Source organism: Pleurotus ostreatus (genome assembly GCF_014466165.1).
Source record: "Pleurotus ostreatus strain PC9 chromosome Unknown scaffold_4, whole genome shotgun sequence".
Taxonomy (NCBI): Eukaryota; Fungi; Basidiomycota; class Agaricomycetes; order Agaricales; family Pleurotaceae; genus Pleurotus; species Pleurotus ostreatus.
This window is the reverse complement of record NW_023503159.1, coordinates 1988318-2005928: the sequence shown is the minus strand read 5'-3', so window position 1 is coordinate 2005928 and position 17611 is coordinate 1988318. Positions and strand designations below refer to the sequence as shown.

At 51.3% G+C, this 17611-nt stretch overlaps 8 protein-coding genes across 8 annotated transcripts; 6 read left to right on the top strand and 2 right to left on the bottom strand.

Annotated features, from left to right (window-relative positions):
• Window positions 1-270: 270 nt before the first annotated feature.
• On the top strand, window positions 271-2355 carry PC9H_006483 (uncharacterized protein; the record flags this gene model as incomplete). Its single annotated transcript, XM_036776031.1, has 1 exon — window positions 271-2355. The coding sequence occupies one exon, from the start codon at window positions 271-273 to the stop codon at window positions 2353-2355; it is 2085 nt and encodes a 694-aa protein (XP_036632050.1).
• Window positions 2356-2494: 139 nt separating this feature from the next.
• On the bottom strand, window positions 2495-7667 carry POL1 (DNA-directed DNA polymerase alpha catalytic subunit pol1; the record flags this gene model as incomplete). The annotated part of the gene is made up of 19 exons (XM_036776030.1): window positions 2495-2628; window positions 2682-2778; window positions 2832-3059; window positions 3117-3301; window positions 3363-3461; window positions 3512-3743; window positions 3800-3932; window positions 3981-4255; window positions 4306-4473; window positions 4528-4677; window positions 4727-5039; window positions 5092-5336; window positions 5388-5608; window positions 5658-5825; window positions 5876-6065; window positions 6121-6269; window positions 6317-7267; window positions 7327-7522; window positions 7575-7667. 19 exons carry the CDS (start codon window positions 7665-7667, stop codon window positions 2495-2497), a joined length of 4227 nt encoding a protein of 1408 aa, XP_036632049.1.
• A 627-nt stretch (window positions 7668-8294) lies between these two features.
• Window positions 8295-9628, top strand: PC9H_006481 (uncharacterized protein; the record flags this gene model as incomplete). Its single annotated transcript, XM_036776029.1, has 7 exons — window positions 8295-8404; window positions 8484-8496; window positions 8533-8797; window positions 8854-8927; window positions 8982-9159; window positions 9230-9407; window positions 9466-9628. The coding sequence occupies 7 exons, from the start codon at window positions 8295-8297 to the stop codon at window positions 9626-9628; spliced, it is 981 nt and encodes a 326-aa protein (XP_036632048.1).
• A 292-nt stretch (window positions 9629-9920) lies between these two features.
• Window positions 9921-10814, top strand: PC9H_006480 (uncharacterized protein; the record flags this gene model as incomplete). Its single annotated transcript, XM_036776028.1, has 1 exon — window positions 9921-10814. One exon carries the CDS (start codon window positions 9921-9923, stop codon window positions 10812-10814), a length of 894 nt encoding a protein of 297 aa, XP_036632047.1.
• A 413-nt stretch (window positions 10815-11227) lies between these two features.
• Window positions 11228-11942, top strand: PC9H_006479 (uncharacterized protein; the record flags this gene model as incomplete). Its single annotated transcript, XM_036776027.1, has 2 exons — window positions 11228-11276; window positions 11416-11942. The coding sequence occupies 2 exons, from the start codon at window positions 11228-11230 to the stop codon at window positions 11940-11942; spliced, it is 576 nt and encodes a 191-aa protein (XP_036632046.1).
• Window positions 11943-12238: 296 nt separating this feature from the next.
• PC9H_006478 (uncharacterized protein) lies at window positions 12239-13720 on the top strand (the record flags this gene model as incomplete). The annotated part of the gene is made up of 3 exons (XM_036776026.1): window positions 12239-12457; window positions 12509-12904; window positions 13067-13720. 3 exons carry the CDS (start codon window positions 12239-12241, stop codon window positions 13718-13720), a joined length of 1269 nt encoding a protein of 422 aa, XP_036632045.1.
• A 502-nt stretch (window positions 13721-14222) lies between these two features.
• PC9H_006477 (uncharacterized protein) lies at window positions 14223-14549 on the bottom strand (the record flags this gene model as incomplete). The annotated part of the gene is made up of 2 exons (XM_036776025.1): window positions 14223-14258; window positions 14316-14549. The coding sequence occupies 2 exons, from the start codon at window positions 14547-14549 to the stop codon at window positions 14223-14225; spliced, it is 270 nt and encodes an 89-aa protein (XP_036632044.1).
• Window positions 14550-15968: 1419 nt separating this feature from the next.
• On the top strand, window positions 15969-16809 carry PC9H_006476 (uncharacterized protein; the record flags this gene model as incomplete). The annotated part of the gene is made up of 2 exons (XM_036776024.1): window positions 15969-16563; window positions 16652-16809. The coding sequence occupies 2 exons, from the start codon at window positions 15969-15971 to the stop codon at window positions 16807-16809; spliced, it is 753 nt and encodes a 250-aa protein (XP_036632043.1).
• Between the last annotated feature and the right edge of the window lie 802 nt (window positions 16810-17611).

Here is a 17611-nt window from a genome sequence, read left to right as displayed (position 1 = left end):
ACATTCCAGGGATCAAAAGCACGGTCATACGTCCATGCTCCCCGTCCGCGGCGTGTAAGTATCTCTGACTACGGTACATGGCCGACTACGACACGTTCCGGCTCGTGGAGTATCTGGTGCAAGTAGTTGTGTATGGTGAGCTTGGATGGGCGCTAATTTGAACGTACATCGACTGTGGGAATATATGTTCAGGGGCTTATCTTCCACTCAAGAATCCACTACGCCCACGGCGCACACCACCACCACATTCTACTACCGACCATACTACACATGCGTCTCTCCGGCATATTCAAATCTTTTCTACATCGCAGGACGAAATCATGCCCGACCGACTTACCCTCAATGGTCTCTCCAGCAGCCCTCGAGCCGATACGCGTCGCGGCAGAGGCTCCAGCTGCGTACGGCGCTCGAACTCCACTTATTGACCAAGTCTTTGCCACCGCTCGGGCCCGTCACTCCGATAGCGCTGTAGAGACGTTGAAGAAATCGCCTACTTCCGATGACCGTGTTCAGCTTCTTCAGTCCGAGCTGGCGAGAATGAGGGCGACGCACGCCCACTTTGCTTCCGGGATGAAGATGCTCCAGGACGAGATTGCTGCTTCCAAGGACGAACTTGCTTCTGAACGTCTTAGGCATGCTACCACGCTACGGCACTTGGAAGAACAACAGATCGAGGTCAGCAAAGCGCAGGACAGGCTGGGGCAGCTTGAACGGTTCACCGCTCGCTTAGTTGACGGAGGCTCCAAGACGTCTGTACTCTACCGCGCTCGTGACATGATACTGGACGGAGAAGATACAGAAGTTGCTCTTGTACTGGCGATCAAAGAAGTAGCTTCTGACCCTGCCTCGCCGTGGCGCCTGATCCTGGACGCGGTCAACGGTCCTCGCACTCAGGATGAGTACCTCTCGGCTATCAACATGACTTTGTCCACACGCAAAGCTCTGAGAGAAAGCAAGAAGATCTCCAAGTTCTGGAAAGGTGTTGCGATGGAAGATGGTACCCACGAAAATGTCATAACGCCGTCTCCTTCCAATATATCCTCAATACATGAAACTCTTAGCACGGAAAGACAAGCGGCCGTCGACTTACTCATCAAGAGGCGAAAGAATGCTGATCTCCCGCCGTCTCAACCGCTCTCGCCGGTGCGCCAGCGCAAGGATTTTTTTGAACGCAATAAGATGAAGACACTTTCGCGTATGGTTGAGCCGTCTAGTAGTTCGCGTTCGTTTCCTAGTAGCTTCCCCTCTGATGGCTCATCAAGTTCGGTGTTGGCACTTGCCCCGCTAGCTAGTCAGGTATTCAAAGAAGAACTCATGTCGAGTCACTCTAGCCGGAAACTTCTCAAATCCGTCTCCCGCTCTTCTGGATCTATCGCTATTACCATCAGCACCAGCTCGATATCTGCCCTGGACTCCGACTCGCCTGACAAGACTGTCGAGGAATGGACTCTGGTCGAATCGACGGAAACGAGATCGAGTGCGGACGCCTCACAGACCTCGAAGCCTGATTTCTTCGCGAACCTGCTAACGTCCCATTTACTCTCCACGGACACGCGTGTCGAAGATGCTCTGCGCTCCGAAAAGGTCTCTCGCGTTCGCCTTAGTGGCGGCCCACAACCGTTCGACAATTCCGCCTTTGCTACGCTGATGACCGCTGCCGCCTCCCACGGATCTGTTCGAATCGACGATGTGTGTGAAGTCACTTGGGTAACCAGGGAGGAAGTTCCCCTTCCCGGTGCTCTGGAATCAGCGCAGGCCCTATCATCGTTGGAACGCATATGTGCTACGATACGCAGCGGTAGCGAGCTTGGTTCTTTGGAGACAATTAGCGAACGGACTGAGCCAGAGAGTGAGTGTGATCGGGACTATGAGCACATATCTTCTAGCGATATTACGTCGACCCCTGCGCGGACCGCCTCAACGGTGGCTACGACATCGCCAAGTCGACTACCCATATTCAAGGCTGCTAAGCAGCCCCACAACCTACCCAAACCCGTCGATCAACCCAACTTCCCTCCCTTCGAATTACCAATTCTTACTATTCCCGCCGCACCCATCCCTGAAAGAGTTATCGAGGAGCCCAAAGTCAAAAAAGGAAGGATGTCCTTAATACCTCGCAACACAAACAAGTCTGCTGCTACTCCCAAGCCACTCAAATCCGCCCTGAAGCCTTCCCAGCCGAAGCAAGCCTCAGGCAGTGCTGTTGGCTCGGAAACGAAGTCTCCGGCGCCGCCTAAGAACATTCGGAGAAGGGGTAGCAATGCGAACAGTGGTAGTAAAGAAAACGATATCGGGAGCCAGGTTATGTCGAAAGGGAAGAAAGTTATTAGAGGTCTACATCGCGCGATGTCATGAGCCGCAGCCAAAGAAGTTTGAAGTACAGTACTATGATTATTGGTTTATCTCATCTATATTAGCATACAACAGGGATATATGTGGGCACTGCAAGAACGCAAAACAACAAAGATGTAACATCGGAACGATAGCCCTAGCATCACATACGCATAAAGGAAAACAGCTTGTCAAGCTCAACCCATCTCCTCCCACATTGGTCAAGATATTTCTCTACGACTTCGCCCATGATGAATAGGAACTCAGCATTGGTAGCGGCAAGGTTTTTTAGTTCGTCTATCAGGCTTAGTCAAAGATGGAAAGGATAAGCATAAGAGGAGGATACATACCTTGTTTGATACTCTTCGGTGCCGCTTGGAGAGCTTTCTTCGAATCGAAGAGGAAAGCGTAGTAGCGGAGTTGATTATACAAAGCAGCATCAGAGTACTGTCGGAGAGGTCAGCCAGGCCACGAGGTATGAAAAAGATGCGATGACAGACTTCGAATCCAACATTGCCTCGGCACCCACTCCTCAGGCATCTCTTGCCGTAGACACTCATCATCCGCGTCCTGTTATCGCACGTTGGATCGTCGCAAACTAGCCAGCCTTCGTAGTATTTGGAGATGTGAGCGCGGATCTGGTGCTCCAGCTGGCAGAGAAGAGATGGAATCGAGAAAGTGAAAGAACATGCAGGACACGACGGGCCGGCTGGTTGGAGGATTGATGCCTGCACACAATACACGATTCAAACGGGGGGTAATAGCTGAGATGTCAATACCCTTACGCTTCTTTCGTACATGGGTGCGTAGGCGACTTGGCCCTTGCAGCCTCTGCATTTGACCATGAAGGGAGTTGCGTCCTTGTAACGCTCCTGGTCGGATATTTGCGCGTCCAAGGGAGAAAAGGCCGCTTCCATACCACCCTCCCCCATCTGGGTCTGGGAGTAGGAGTAGCGGTTGGGGTCTAAACCTAAGAATTGCCAAGGATTAAGGTTCTGAGAGCGAAAAGCAGCGCGATGCAATATGAATACCTAAGGATTCAGCAAGCCTTGATTTGTCTGTTCCTTCAATATGTTCACAGAGTCGCTGGATAGGCGGAAGGATCTGATGCGCTATATAGTACTCATAGTCTGCATGATCGATCAGCGTCATTATCCTACGGTAGGGTTATAGGACATACCTATTATCAGCGTCGACTCGTCCTTTCTTAGGTCATCCGGATGCTTTGCTCGTTCAGCTTGTGATGTCGAGGGATTGCCATCAACGTCGCCAATTTCTCTACAGAAGATGTAGGGGATAACATCGCCCATTCGTGCTGATCCACCCTTGCTTTTCATCTTTTTCGCAACATGAACATGTGGCAGGGTCTTCGCCGTCGCGTCGTTGTAGTCATCAGGATTTTTGCCCAATCTCTAAAGTCCCCTCATGCTGAGCATCTACGAGAGGTCCTAAAACGCGAAGAACAAACCTTGAATATGATGAAATCGTCGACCTTTACTCGTCCGCCTCGAATGTTCTCCCCCATTGTTGTGAGGTATTCATGGATCTTATCTACCACGATCTCTGTCGGTTCGCCGGAGAGTATTTGATCAAGCAAGTACCTGAGCTAGTCAGCCCCCGACAGCATAGGTAACGACCAACAGACTCACTGAGAGACATCTTTAGATAGCTGACAGTACTCCCTTCGTTTCATATCCAATCCCTTAACCTCAACTACCCTTCGGGTCTTGTCCTCTACTTTTAAGGCGGCATATTTCTTCTTTTGCAGAAGTAACAGCCGCTCAAAGACACTGTCCAAGTCAATTTCAAGTAGTTTGTACTTGTCGTTGACGGCGCGCTTGAGTTGGAAGGATATGGCAATGGCTTTTTCGTATTCAGTTTCATTGGAGTTTACGAAGATAGAATCCGTGTCGCCGTAAACAACCTTGACCACGGTGGGTCAGACAATGGAGGAAGCTCGACATATAAGCGCACCTCCAAGCCCAGGTTCTCTGCGAGGGCTTTCGTTTGCATGAGAATTTCACGACCCATGTGTGTTGTCAACGCGGCAAGAGGCTTCGCGTAAAACCGCGAGTGCTCGAAGCCTAGACATCCGTACATACTATTCGCGGTGAGCTTCAGGGCCATCTGCTTGATATCGTACTATGAGGAGGAGAGGTTAGCAGTGGATATTATATCACTCGCTTAATATATTACCTGCACTCGCTTGTGCTGCGGCACGTTCCTGTCTTTCATGAGGGCTTTGACTTGACGACGCCGATTGACAAGGGTAGCGATGAGTCGTGGAAGAACGCCCTGTGTTGTACCAGGTGGAGGAGGCTCGGGAACACCGTCTTCATTTTTGCTCTGATTGTCCCGTAAGTCCACCTTCGTCTATGTGATTCGTTGTACGTACTTCTGCATTCTCATCCACCGTGGTGAAATCGATGTTATACTCCTGTATGATACTCGGATAAAGCGAGTTGAAGTCCATGACCAGGATATATCTATCCCACAAGCCTCGTTTGGGCTCGAAGACCAGACCACCCTTATAGGTATCCTTTTTCGCCTTGATCGGTTGCCCATTCTCATCAAGTTCGGGTTCTTTCGGTGGTGTAGGTGCGTTCTTCTGACCCCACTTATCCGGGCAGATATACTTTAGACGATGGAACTCGTGCAGTAGAATGTATTCGTTTCGCTCGGCACGACCTCCATTTAGCGTCTTGTTCCTAATGGGGCCCGTATCAGTGGTGGATGTTCTTGGGCAAGGCGATCACCAACCAAGAGTTTCCTGCGAGATTCGTTAGTTGCTTCGTTAACGGTAACATTTGCACGTCCATGGCGATTGCCATCTGGAAATGGGAATCCATTTCGCAATGTCTCACGAAGGTCAGTAAGCGGTCAGAGGAACTGACGCTTGAGTCGAAGTATCCCGCCGTGTCATCGGGATCAATGTCTTGCCTGTCGACTTTCAGGAAGGTTTTGCACAGCTCTGTCAATGACCATGTCGTAGACATGATCAAGCCCTAGTTATTTTGTCAGCAAATACGACAAGATGAACCGCCAAAATTGTTAACCTTTGCGCCGTCGCCCGAAAGGTCACACAACATACGTCCATTCAAGAAACGCAAGTTGCTTCCCTGCCTCCCTATCGATGGCCACTTGCTTCGCCTGAAACGACCAATACGGGACCAATGGTCGGCCTTAAGCTCCTTCATACGATTGAGAAGGACATCCAAAGACACGCCCAGAAAGTCGTGACCAACGATCACATCTGGATCAGCTTTGTAGATGGTAACTGTCTTGCTGTTAGGGGTACTGTTCCAAACGCAGTACGTAAGACACACCCAGTAGGCTATTGAGCAGCATTCGCTCGTTCTTGACGGAAGTAATGAGGCACTTGGGATTTTCCCTAGCCTTTTGCTCAAAATTGGGAGGGAAGCCATCCAGAGGGCGAACGAAAGTATGAACACTACATGGCTGCTGCTCGGGAGGCGTTTGATCATCAATGTCCACTTAGACGTTGTTAGTGCCTACGCGACAAGGGGATGTATAGAGAACATACTGCTCTTCCAAATCCTAGCCGTCGCACAAACAATCTCACATTTATTATCCCTGTGGTTGACGATCGTGCGTAGGCTCAGGCTCATGACTGTGAGCGGAGGTATATCTTTTGGTGCTTCAGAGTCTGACTCCGCGAACGGATTTAGGTCTTTGGGATCGGACACGGTGGCTTCGAACTTGCACCATGATACCTAATAAACAGAACAATCAATCACGAGTAGCAGGCGAGAAAACAGCGAAGCTTACCCCCTTGTTGTCAACTTGAGGATTCTTGATTTCTAGCCAGCAAGGTCCCATAATTTTCCGTTTGATGACAAGGAGTTCGAATGCACTTGTAGAAGTACCTAAGACACAAGAGATGTTTGCGCTGCAAGCGGAGCTAGGTATTTCGGGTTCTATGACTAGCTATCAGAGAGATCATGGGTGGCAGAATTGCACTCACCCGTGAAAGGGTACACGACCTTGAGCCACTTCGTCTCGCGAGGAACGCCTGGTTTACCGAAGACGTAGTTTCGGTTGACGAATTTTCCCTTCCAGGTCTTGATCTTCATTTGCTTTCGCACATAGTCGAAGTCAGTATACACGTCGTCCAAATCTGTGAGCTCGTCGGTCTCAACCAAGTCTCCATCCACATACTCCGCGCGTTTCTCTCGCGGGAGGACGTAAAGATTGCGTTCCAGATTTTCGACAGTTACGCAGCAAGATACCCAACCTCCGCTGGCCTTGTCTCTGAGTTTCCCGACCAAGTAGACCCGACCTGCCTGCTCGACGTAATCTAGCCAGTAGAACCGAAGCGAACCGTCCGATTCCAGCGCGGAGATGTCGCTATGTTTGTTGGTAGACGACGAGGCCTTCGTTGGAGATTCATCGACGACATTAAGATTGTCCCGGAAGGACATCCAAGAGGCGTTGATAGTTTCCTCCTTCTTGGCGGCATTCTGAGCTGTCTTCCTCTTCACTACGGGCTTGATCTCCTCCTCCAAGTCGTCCATGTCCATAAACTGATCCATATCCACGTCAGAAAAGTCGTAGTCGCTGTGCACATTCAACTCGGCAAGTTTGTCCACATCTGGGGTCATGTCTGGCGCATCGGTCTTGATACGCTTGGCTGGACTCATGGGGAAATCGTCGCTTGATGCGCCCAAGGGGCCATCACTGTAGTAATCAGAAGAAGCCTCGTCGTATGGTCGAGCAGGATACGAAGAAAACGCGGGTTCGGGTTTGCGTTTGCGAGGCTTTGAGGGCGTCATGATGGGGAAGGCATCCATGCTTCCCAAAAGAGACGCCATCAAGTCGTTCTCCTGTTCAGCGGTCACTGCGGGTCTGTAGGCACTTATTGAGGGCGCAGCTGGGGGTGGTGGGGCAGGCTTTGCTTTACGAATTTCTTTCTTCGCTAGTATATCAGTATCAGTATCCGATATGATACTGCCACGTTCTCTGGGGGAAACATACTTTTGCGCTTCTTATCCACGCGCTTCTCCTCCACGTCTGATACAAATTCGTCTTCCTGACCATATTCATCCATACCATTGTCCACATAACCGCCAACGCCATCGTCGACGACAAAGTCGTCCTCTTGTAGTCTCCCCTTTACAACAGCTTTATACTGGTCTTCCGAAACTTCATCGTAGATCTTGTCCTCGTAATCCTACACGCAATCAGTACCCCGTTGGTGCCTGGCAGCGTACGGAGCACGATACCTTAAGTTGGCGACGACCGCCAGCCCGCACGCGCAAGTATTCTTGACGGATCTCTTCCTTGGTTTTTTCCCCGCGTCTTGAACGTCGCTCCATGTTGATAAGCGTATCCTACGCACTAATCGAGAGTGTGGCAAGTACAGTCCTCGAATGTCTGCGTCACGGTGATGATAGTCGTTACGTGACAAACGGCACCTGACCGTGACGCATGGCGTTGACGTGACAAGCTGCAGTAGTATCATCTCGTATATAGGTTGGGTTTCGAATCTATTGGCGAGGCGAGTCAAGATCGATATCGACCGTTCAGTTGGAGAATCATACATTAGCTTCATCTTCACTCCAGAGCCTGGCCCCAGCAGCAATACTCCACCTGATAGGAACCTTCCTTTGCCACTGTTACTAAGTACATGAGGCCCAATTCAACCTACTGGCACGTCCTCCAACGTAAGTACCAGAGCATTTTGGCAGTGAGTTTCCCCTTATTTCGCAAAAGATGCGTTAAGGTTCACCGCAGCTGTTCTACCGCCTTCTAGTAACCCTTACGATACATCATCTCCCTCTCTGTTGAGGAAGCTTTCAAGTGGGGCGATAAATGATTTCCTGCGAAACTAATTAAAAGAAGGCATCATGTATATATAGGCATGGGCTAACTGTTAATCAAACCCTCTTTCTAGACCTTTCTCGCTCTCACATCGACCCAATAAAACGACATGGTCAGAATAAATGGACCGTTGGGCACGCTACGAGGTGGAGCGCCGATTCCCCGTGCCCATTGCTCTGGCTGCTTGGATGGGCGATCTTGCTCTGGTCCTGACTCTTCGTTCTGCTCAAAGGTGCAGCCTCTGGATGCAACATCCCCATGCCTCACTAACACCCATCACTTGTCCTCCTAGTGCCGTCTTGTTGCTGTAGGGCTTTCCCGTTGGTCTCAGCGAAGCCCACTAGCTGATCCTACTTTCAGTATTGCTCGAAGGAATGTCAGGTCACAGATTGGAAGAGACACAAGGCCGACTGCAACAGCCCATATCTCAAATCTACATGGAAACCAGCGTGGCTCGTCGAATCTCGGCCACCGTCGTTCGTAGGGAATGAAGTCCAGGTCCAGTCACTTTTTGGTCTTCAGGGTGTTTATCTGTGGGGCAATGTTCCAACGATCGACTGCTTGAACATTGCCCGAAACGAACAAGGGGCGGCGAAGACGATGGGCTTTGATCTATCCTTTGCTGGTATGTAAGCTAAAAGACACTATCTCCTGATCACGTTTTAACCCTCCATACCCAAGCTTCCGGGGACATCAGAAACATGGTCCAAACCGTCAACGGGCTCCCCGTAGACTACGCTGGCAAATGCAGCATCGTATTGAACGACAAAAATCCCATAATCGTCGCTCGCAATATGCTCATTCTGTAGACACTCCTAGCCGACGATACAAACCCCCAAGAGGCCGCAGAGGCCGCGATCCACCTTGTGTATTCCTCACTCCTCACCCGCGAGATTGCCGATCACCTTCAACATTCCCTTGTGAATATCCTCAACGACGATAATGCCTTCGGCGAATCTACGTTCGATTTGGGCATACAGGGCAACGGTCGCCTTACCTCCGTCTCCGACCCAGCCGTTATCTCATTTTTACACAAATTTCTGACAGCTGTTTATAGTCGTTCTGCGGCTACCCAATAGAGACGGAGTCATGATGGCTCCTTCTCGTATCGACCATTTGCACCGGCATTTATTTCCCTTACGGCCAACACATCGGCTGTCGTTCCTGCGTAATCGCAAGACCGGCATCCTTGCACCCTTCGGCGCTGATGTGACCCATTTCACCGAGCCAAATAAGTGAGTGATTAAAGCAGGGCACTCAGCAAGCTCATCCATGCTGATGAAATATGACCAGGCTTATGTTCAGTCCCGCCGGTGTTTGGCTTGCTGCCGATAGCGCCGACCCTCTCTCTGGTTGGGATGCGGCCTCTGTGTCTTCCGCGGGGAAGGAACACGGCCTTGATCCCGGTGACATCTATGGGTCACTCTATTCTTCCACATCAACAAAGAATTCATGACCTTTGCGCTTCGAGTACGACAACAACGCATTTCTATCTTTGTCACCCCATTCAACGCGGTTGACCTTCCATCGCATTTCACGCGCGGGTTACTTCCTTTCAAAAAATTCGATCGCATTGAAGCATCCAACGTATGCGACTATATCGGATTCACCCCAATCCTCTACAACTTGGTAAGGTGGAACATACAATTCGCTTCCTCGAGTTTGAACGCCTGTGAATGTTCCCGTCTCAGTAAACAGAACAGAGTAGTCTCTTTTTTGGTGTATATAACAAAAAGGACCTTGCCACAATGTTGAAGAGTGTCAACGACTCTGTATTGAAATCTAAGAAATCTTGTCGCTGCGCTGAGAGTCAATTGACGCCCATGCTCTTTTTCCGGACCATCGCGTGCGCGTGCCGACGCGCCAGTCGATGTCGAACAACACTTCAATCTTACTACCAGCCACGATCCGAATATCACACAAAGAATGCCGACGACCTGCAAAGTAGAGTAACTCAGTCCAAACTACGCGAAATCCTCCGTGAAACCGCCCAGCCTGTTGCGGTCATAACCTCATGGATGCCCCCGTCTTCTTCGCATGAGGGTGATGGGTACTCGAAATACCATGGAGCGACACTATCGTCCTTTACGTCGGTTGCAATGGACCCTTATCCATTAGTTTCCTTCGCGTTGCGCATGCCATCGCGTATGGGTGCCACTTTGAAGTCGCTATATTCCGACGCCTGTCCTGGACAAGAATTCGGAGGAGGGGAAAACTCAGCGCACCTGGTGATGAACCTTCTCAGTGCTTCACAGGCCCGTGCCGCTCACAAATTCGCTCGCCCGGACCTACATCCACATCCGTTCGATTCGTCCTCCAATTCCGCCAAATCGGAGAATATCCCTTACTTCGTTTCGAAAGACGGTCTGCCTGTCTTGGAAGGCTCCTTGGGGGCATTTTCGTGCCGTCTCGTAGCGCCCGCTATCCCCTTACACGATCTCTCGTATCTGGAGAATCTGGGACAAGCACATACGGAACCCAGAAGTCTCCCCAGACTCCCGCCAGGCAGCGTGATATCTGAACTATTCATTGCGCAAGTGATGAGGATTGAGCTTCAACCCCCCTCACCATGCACTGAGATGAAGCCGCTGCTCTACCATAGAAGAAGCTTCACGACCTGCAAAGGGGATGAATGTGAATAGAAAAATGGTGCAGATGTAGTATGTCATCGTCTGCCGATACTATGCGAATTGATCGCTGATAGAACGTACCTGTAGGTACTTACCTATGCAAATTGATGAGCTTTGCGCCCGTTCTGGTTGCGACTTATGGTGTCATTATACTACCCGCAGGGCTCTCCCATAGTAGCGGCCCTCTAGCGTGTTAGGGCGCGGTGGTCCAGCAGGTAAAATGGACATTCGCCCCAAAGCCCTGCGTGGATTAAAATCACTACCGCCATCGGAGGCGGGACAGTCAGAATGTTGAATTGGCCTAACTAGCTATATCACGCCTATTTTGCCTGCTATCCTAACGTTCGGGATGGACGTTCCACTAGGCATAGCTCGGAAGCTAAGATGCATGCAGCCTAGGTGTATTTCGTACCCCATGTATTTAAATGATGTATCTCCTTCGACATACTCCAGCAGCTTATCCACAGCTTCCCAGTAAGCGTCCTATTCACTTTCTTCGGCGCTCATGATGCTAACTATTGTCCTTCAGCTTACTAGTTGATTCAACAGTCGTGCGTACAAGTCATGCCTCGCCAACATCGTCCAATTGACAAATATTAAATATGATCTTTAGGCCTGGTCAAAATGCGTTCCTCTTTGATCGTCCTCGCCTTCGCCACTGCCACCGTGATTGCTCGTCCCATTGAAGACGGTCACAGTAGCTTGGTTATCCGAGGCGTCGAGTCCACTTATGTGGTCCGTGCCTACGATGCTGAAGATGGCAAGTTCCGCGACACTCTCCACAATGCTATCCACAAAGTGGCCGCCTTGGGAACGAAGCTCCTTGGTAGCAAGTCAAAGGCTCCACCTGCGGCTGCTGCACCTCCACCTGCAGCCGATGCGTCGGCAACTACGGAGGCTGCTGCTCCTGCCGACCCCGCAGTGGCTGCCAGAGACATCGATACCGAAGATGGCCGCATCGCGGACGCGGTCCATAAGGTCCACACCACCATCCATAACGCTGTCACTAGCGCAATAGCATTCGGAAAGAAGCTCTTCAGTGGGAAGTCGAAGGCAGCTACCCCTGCCGCAGCACCTGAAACTGCTCCCGATGCTGCCACCCCCGACGCCGCCGCCGCCGCTCCTGAGCCCGCTGCATGAGTATTCATTAATCTTGAATCAACTTGCCTCAGATAACAGATGGGTGCACTGTGAGGATATATATGTACGGTATTTTTGCGATGTACTTAATATCTATATGATGCCAAGGACGAGGCATAATCCTCATGCTCTACCGTGGAGGACTTAAGGGCACAGCGGAAGATAGCAAATCTACCGAAGTGCCTGCAGAGGCAGTGACTCAGATGGTTGTCGTCGTCACAAGTGTTGTTCTTCTTCACCTTCGATTACTTTTCTCTCAGTAACCTGGACACAGGCGGCTGTCACGGCTCCTTGAAATGAATTCCTTTGGCGTCGAGGCCGTCCCCCGCGTCCTTTGCATCCCGGAGTTGTTGAGGAGGGTTTTTGAGCTGTCAACAGATCAATCAAACGCCGTTCATGCCGCTATCTGCAAGACTTGGAGCGAGGAAGCGACAAGGGTCATATGGCGGGATGTCTCAACTGATCGCTTGTTCTCGTTGTTGGCACCACTGAGGTCCGGGGAAATGCTCGAAGACGTATGCTCCTCTTCATTTTCTCTCTTCACCTTTGGTTGACCATGTTCCCAGCTTTCTTTCGCTCGCGAGATTGACGAAGACGACTGGGACCGCTTCGATAGATACTCACACAAAGTCCGTTCGCTCCGGTTCACTCGAGAGTACAATCCATCCGTTTTCAAGGAAATTGCACTGGGGCGACGTCGCCTGGACTTTCTACCCAATCTTGTCGCCTTGTATAATGCCCAACCAACGTTACTTTTCACATATTCGACTATCAAACATCTGATCTTCACCGAAGACATGTCTTCCGCTCACGAGATCATCGCCTGGCTGGGGATAATTGAGCGCCGAATGTGTCATATAGAGCGGCTTCATATTGAGCCCTATTTGCACGAACCTCTCAGCGACGTTCAAGCGGCATTCACATCTGCACTGAAGCGCATGAAGCGTTTGAAGGAGCTGGACGTCCCGGCTGAATATCTCAACGACAGCAATTTCTATCTCCTCCCCTCGATTCCAAGTCTGCAGTGACTGGGTAGTGCTTGCCCATGGTGGCTCCAATCACGCGATAACTTCACCACGAGAAGCCTCTCCGAATTCCCAACCGATCCATTTCGGTCACTCCAGGAGTTTGACGTCCACATTAACTTCGGTACGGCAATGGTTTATATCCCGACGCTCAATGGCTTTCGAATGCTCCGCGTCCTCAAGATTACGTCGGGTGAGGAGGAGTCATTTGAAAACTACATCACCCTACTAGATGTCATTTCACTACATTGTCCAAGACTGAAAATCTTGAAGCTCGCCATGGACGATCCGCCCGTCACAAGGGTCATCACCGAGCGCACAACAAAATACATCTGCCGAGTTCGACACTTGTTGTGTTCCCTCCAACACTTGGAGTCGCTGACGTTTCGGAATTTTGGGGTGCAGGGATTAGTTCCCTTACGCGATCTACCGCACTTCGCACACTCGACTCTGACGGTTCTCCACCTGGACATCGACTCGGGGCTAACATCGGACGACGTCGTCCCATGCGACTTTCCCAGGCTGAGGAAGCTGCATTTCGGACCTACTTCGACGCCCATCTCACAACCGACTGAAGTAGCAAGCTTCCTGAGCCGTATCCTACCCTCGAATTGCGAGATCTCTTCAGAACCGGACTCGCGGATCGATTGCGAGAGTTTGAAGCAGGTGCGAACTTGGGTTCCCATCCTCATCAAGGCTCGAACAGAGGGGAGGGCAACAGGTGCGGAGTTGATAAAAGAAGAGTCGGTTTGATTTCATCTCGTAAAGTGACGCGAGTGTATATACATGCATTTTCTTGTTATAATCTACGCATTCAAGCATTTACATCTTCGATATCAAATAGACCCGTTATTCAAACTTGTATCTCAATCAAGGGTCAACAGTAGAGGTTGAGCCATCCTTATACGTGCGTATTCAATAGTGTTTGAAGTAAACTCTTCACTGCGTCGAAGATTCTGCGAGTACCTTCAAACGGGTCCGCGTCATGCGCTTCACCGGACTGTCCAAAGTCTGTGGGACTTGAGAAGTGAAGCAATGTGATGAGTGAGATAGGTAATGAGGGTGCCTACTGAGTTAAAAGCTAGCGTAAGATATCCATATGAGACGAATACTGCTCTGATAAGGAATCGTCAAGGGGGTCAGGGTACATTTGGCAGCAAAGTCGGGTCACGTAACACCTAACGTAGAGACCATCGGTAGAATCTAAGCTCGACTACCATCACTCTCCTTGCGCCTGCGCCGTCCCCTCTCGTGGCTAGCATATCCATCCAGGCGGGCACACTATGCACGCCTGAAATCAAACATCAACCCAACATCAACACGAATAGTGAAGTAGAGTTGGACGTACCGAGCCTGGGTATGCGTGAAATCCTACACACGAGAGGCCCGGGCAACATCTGATCGGCGTACACGGGTGGCCGACTGGGGAGCACGTCGGCTGAGGATCGTCTTGGCCGTCCGCGAGCGATGTTGGGCTGTCGACAGCACTGTGGTTGGCGCTTCGTTCATTTCGTGGTATGGGGATGTGGGACGCGGTGACAGCGGTGGCCACGATGATGAGGGAGACGATGAAGTTGCGCATGGCACTGTATGATTTATTACTGATTCGTTCCGTGGTGTCTCGTTATGGGTGTCTCGTTGTGGGAGCAGTGCAGTTGGCGGGGGTTTCAAGAACGCAGGTTGCGTGGGTACTACTTATACCACACGTACTCCTCAGTAAGCTCAAGCCAGCAGGAGACGGAAAGACTCGCCGTGCGTACGACTGACTAGCTTTTCTTCCTGACGGGCATGATGCCCGGTCACCAATCGTTGTCAGATCTAACCACTTCTACCCGTGGAAGTGTAAGGTTACTTGACTCGCCAATGGATACACCTACACCTTCTTGCTTGGACCTCCGAGATGTTGTGCGCGGAGGTGGAGTATACAGAACCTGCTGCCCAAAACGTCAAATTGAGTTTTACCACGGACGTGTCTAGAAACTTGAGCACGAACGCAGCTATCGATACACATTGTAGGGAGGAGATTCAATGGCGATGGTGACATGCTCGTATGCTCTACGTGAGGAGGTGATCTCACCGACCATGGGTGTGCGAGGATGGTACAAAAGAGGGCTATCGTTACGCAATCAGCCACCACAATGTCATAAAAGGGCTACATGGAAGTAAAGCCCTGTCAGAGGGCATTGGATTGTTGAATCGTAGATGGGCCAGAGTCTTCCTGGTGGATCTAGTGCCACAAGTTCGCGTCAGTGCCGTTCCCTTCATCCGGGAGGGACTGTACTCCCAACTAAAAGAGATCTTCCTTAAGTAAACAGTTGAGGGTCTGCATGTCGTTGAGACTGCGAGACGCGAGCACCGGGGTTATGCAAGGAGTGGAATGCTTCCAGTCCAGTACCTGACCGCGAGGGCTATGTGGAGAATTCAGAAGCCCGCAGTGCCCTTTCAAACCCATCTTGCGAGGAAGGATCATATCACGCCATCGTCCTCCATGACGCGCCGAGTCGAGCGAAGCCTCTTCATGATGAGCAGCCATGATCCTTGAGTCGCACAACCACCAAGATTGCGCAGAATTGTGGCACTTATGGCCATGAAACCATACGCGGTGAAGTAGAATTGGCGTGTCGCGCCTGCCACACTCTCACCTCGTGTGCCACTCACCATAAAACGACCCCGTGACCGCGCTGAGCTCCTTCAAATTTAAAGGTCGCGTCGCCACTTGTGCCACACACAGACACTCGCTCTCTCTCTCTATCTCTCTTCGTCTCGTTCCACCACATCTAGCTGAGCCACCCGACGTGAACAACAACGACAAAAATAACGACAACAACCCAGGATTGGTTAATCGTATCTGCGAGAGTATATAGGACGAGGTGCGTACCATTCGTCCCCCACCATATACCATATACGACGTATCTTGCATCCTGTATCCCGTCTTTCACGTTCTGTCGCATATTAATCCGTCTGACCACCTTTATCTGGCAGCCCCCGACCCCCAATCCCCATGCCCACCGCCCCCAATCCCCCATACTCCCACCCCCGCAAGATGCCCCCCTCCCTCATCGAGCTGCACTACAACCGCGGACACCCCATGTCCGACCTCGCGCTCCACGCCGCGCAGTATTTCCGCCCACGCAAGCTGACCACTGCCCATGCGCTCATGCAAAATCGAAGTCACAGTCGAAGCCAAAGCCACAGTCAAAGTCGAAGCCAGGATTATCGCGAATGGTATACGGGTAGTGCGAAGCGCAAGGTCGGCGGGATCCCCGACGAGGGAAGCAGCGCTACAGTCTCTACACGCTCAACCACACGCTCAACCACGAATGGCCCGGCGCCCGACACCACCGCTGCACGACCAGCGAAGCGCCAGAAGGTGTCGACGCCCGCACCTGCGAATGCGCCCATCACACTTTCGGCGAGCGTGGAGGCGATGCTGGCGAGACAGGCGTTGAAGGCGGACCCTATGATATACCGCCGGACGCGCCCCGCAGGTGTCCGTGTGCGCGCTGGGAGCGATAGCGATGCCACTGCCACTCCCGCTGCTGCCGCTGGGGACAAAGGGAAAACAGTAGGAGGAGGAGCAACTGCTAACGAAGAGAGTGAGTGTCCTAACTATGGTGACGCGATGATAGTGGAATTCGACGGTGCTGACTCTGTTCTTCGATCTTTGTTCTTTGTTCTCTTCAGGCGCGATTCAAGGCACGAACAAAGAATATGGAGGAGCTGCGCAGGGTCCGTCGGGTCCGTCGACGAAGGAAACGCCGTTTCGAGTGCGCAGGGCAGCGGAAGCACCGACGAGGGGCCCAACGACGTCGTTTGCGTCGCCGCCGAAGTACAGGAAATAGGAAGGCGAAGAGAGGGCCGATTCGAGTGAGATAGATAAATGTCGAACCTTGAAGGTTGAAAGTTGAATGCCTTTTCTACCCATTCCCATTCGTGCATACAACATCTGCCATATATATATATATGTATGTATGTATACACCGCTGTAAGCTGTAATACCTGATAGAACGTGTCAGCGGCTAAGTCGAAGTCGAAGTCGGGGCATGATACGACGCACCTCTTCCACTTCCCGTCCGTCCGTCCCTCGTGCGTGCGTGCGTCCATCCCAATTAACCCTCTGAGCATTCGTGATCCCTCTGAGCATTCGTGATCCCTCTGAGCATTTGCGCACTGTCTGTATCTGTCGTCCCTCGCATCGTGTGGTGTGGTGACTATGAGGGCGGGAGCTTGTTGAGATTCGAATTCGGCCTACGTGTTTGCATGTTTACGGGTTTACGGGTTTACAGTGCATCGATGAGTAGATGAGTAGACCAGTATTCGAGTCGTCGAGTCGTCGGGCAAGCCGCACGCGCAAGCCGCCAAACAGAAACCGACGATGTTTTGAGCTGCTTATTCTTATTTGCGCACGTCCACGTGGGGCCCCTTTTTTACTCAGGAGAAAGGTTTTACTCAGACAGGGGCAACTGCAACGTCGGGCAACTATCATTGGGCAGATTCAGAGCGCGTCGGACTCCCAAACCATCACTCGTCCCTTACTTCGAGCGTCGGCATCCCACCGCCTTTCTTTCCGACCCAAGGAATTCGAATAACCACCCCTATGGCCTGGTTCTTTGTGTCCTCATACGGTTCGACTGTCCCCATCCT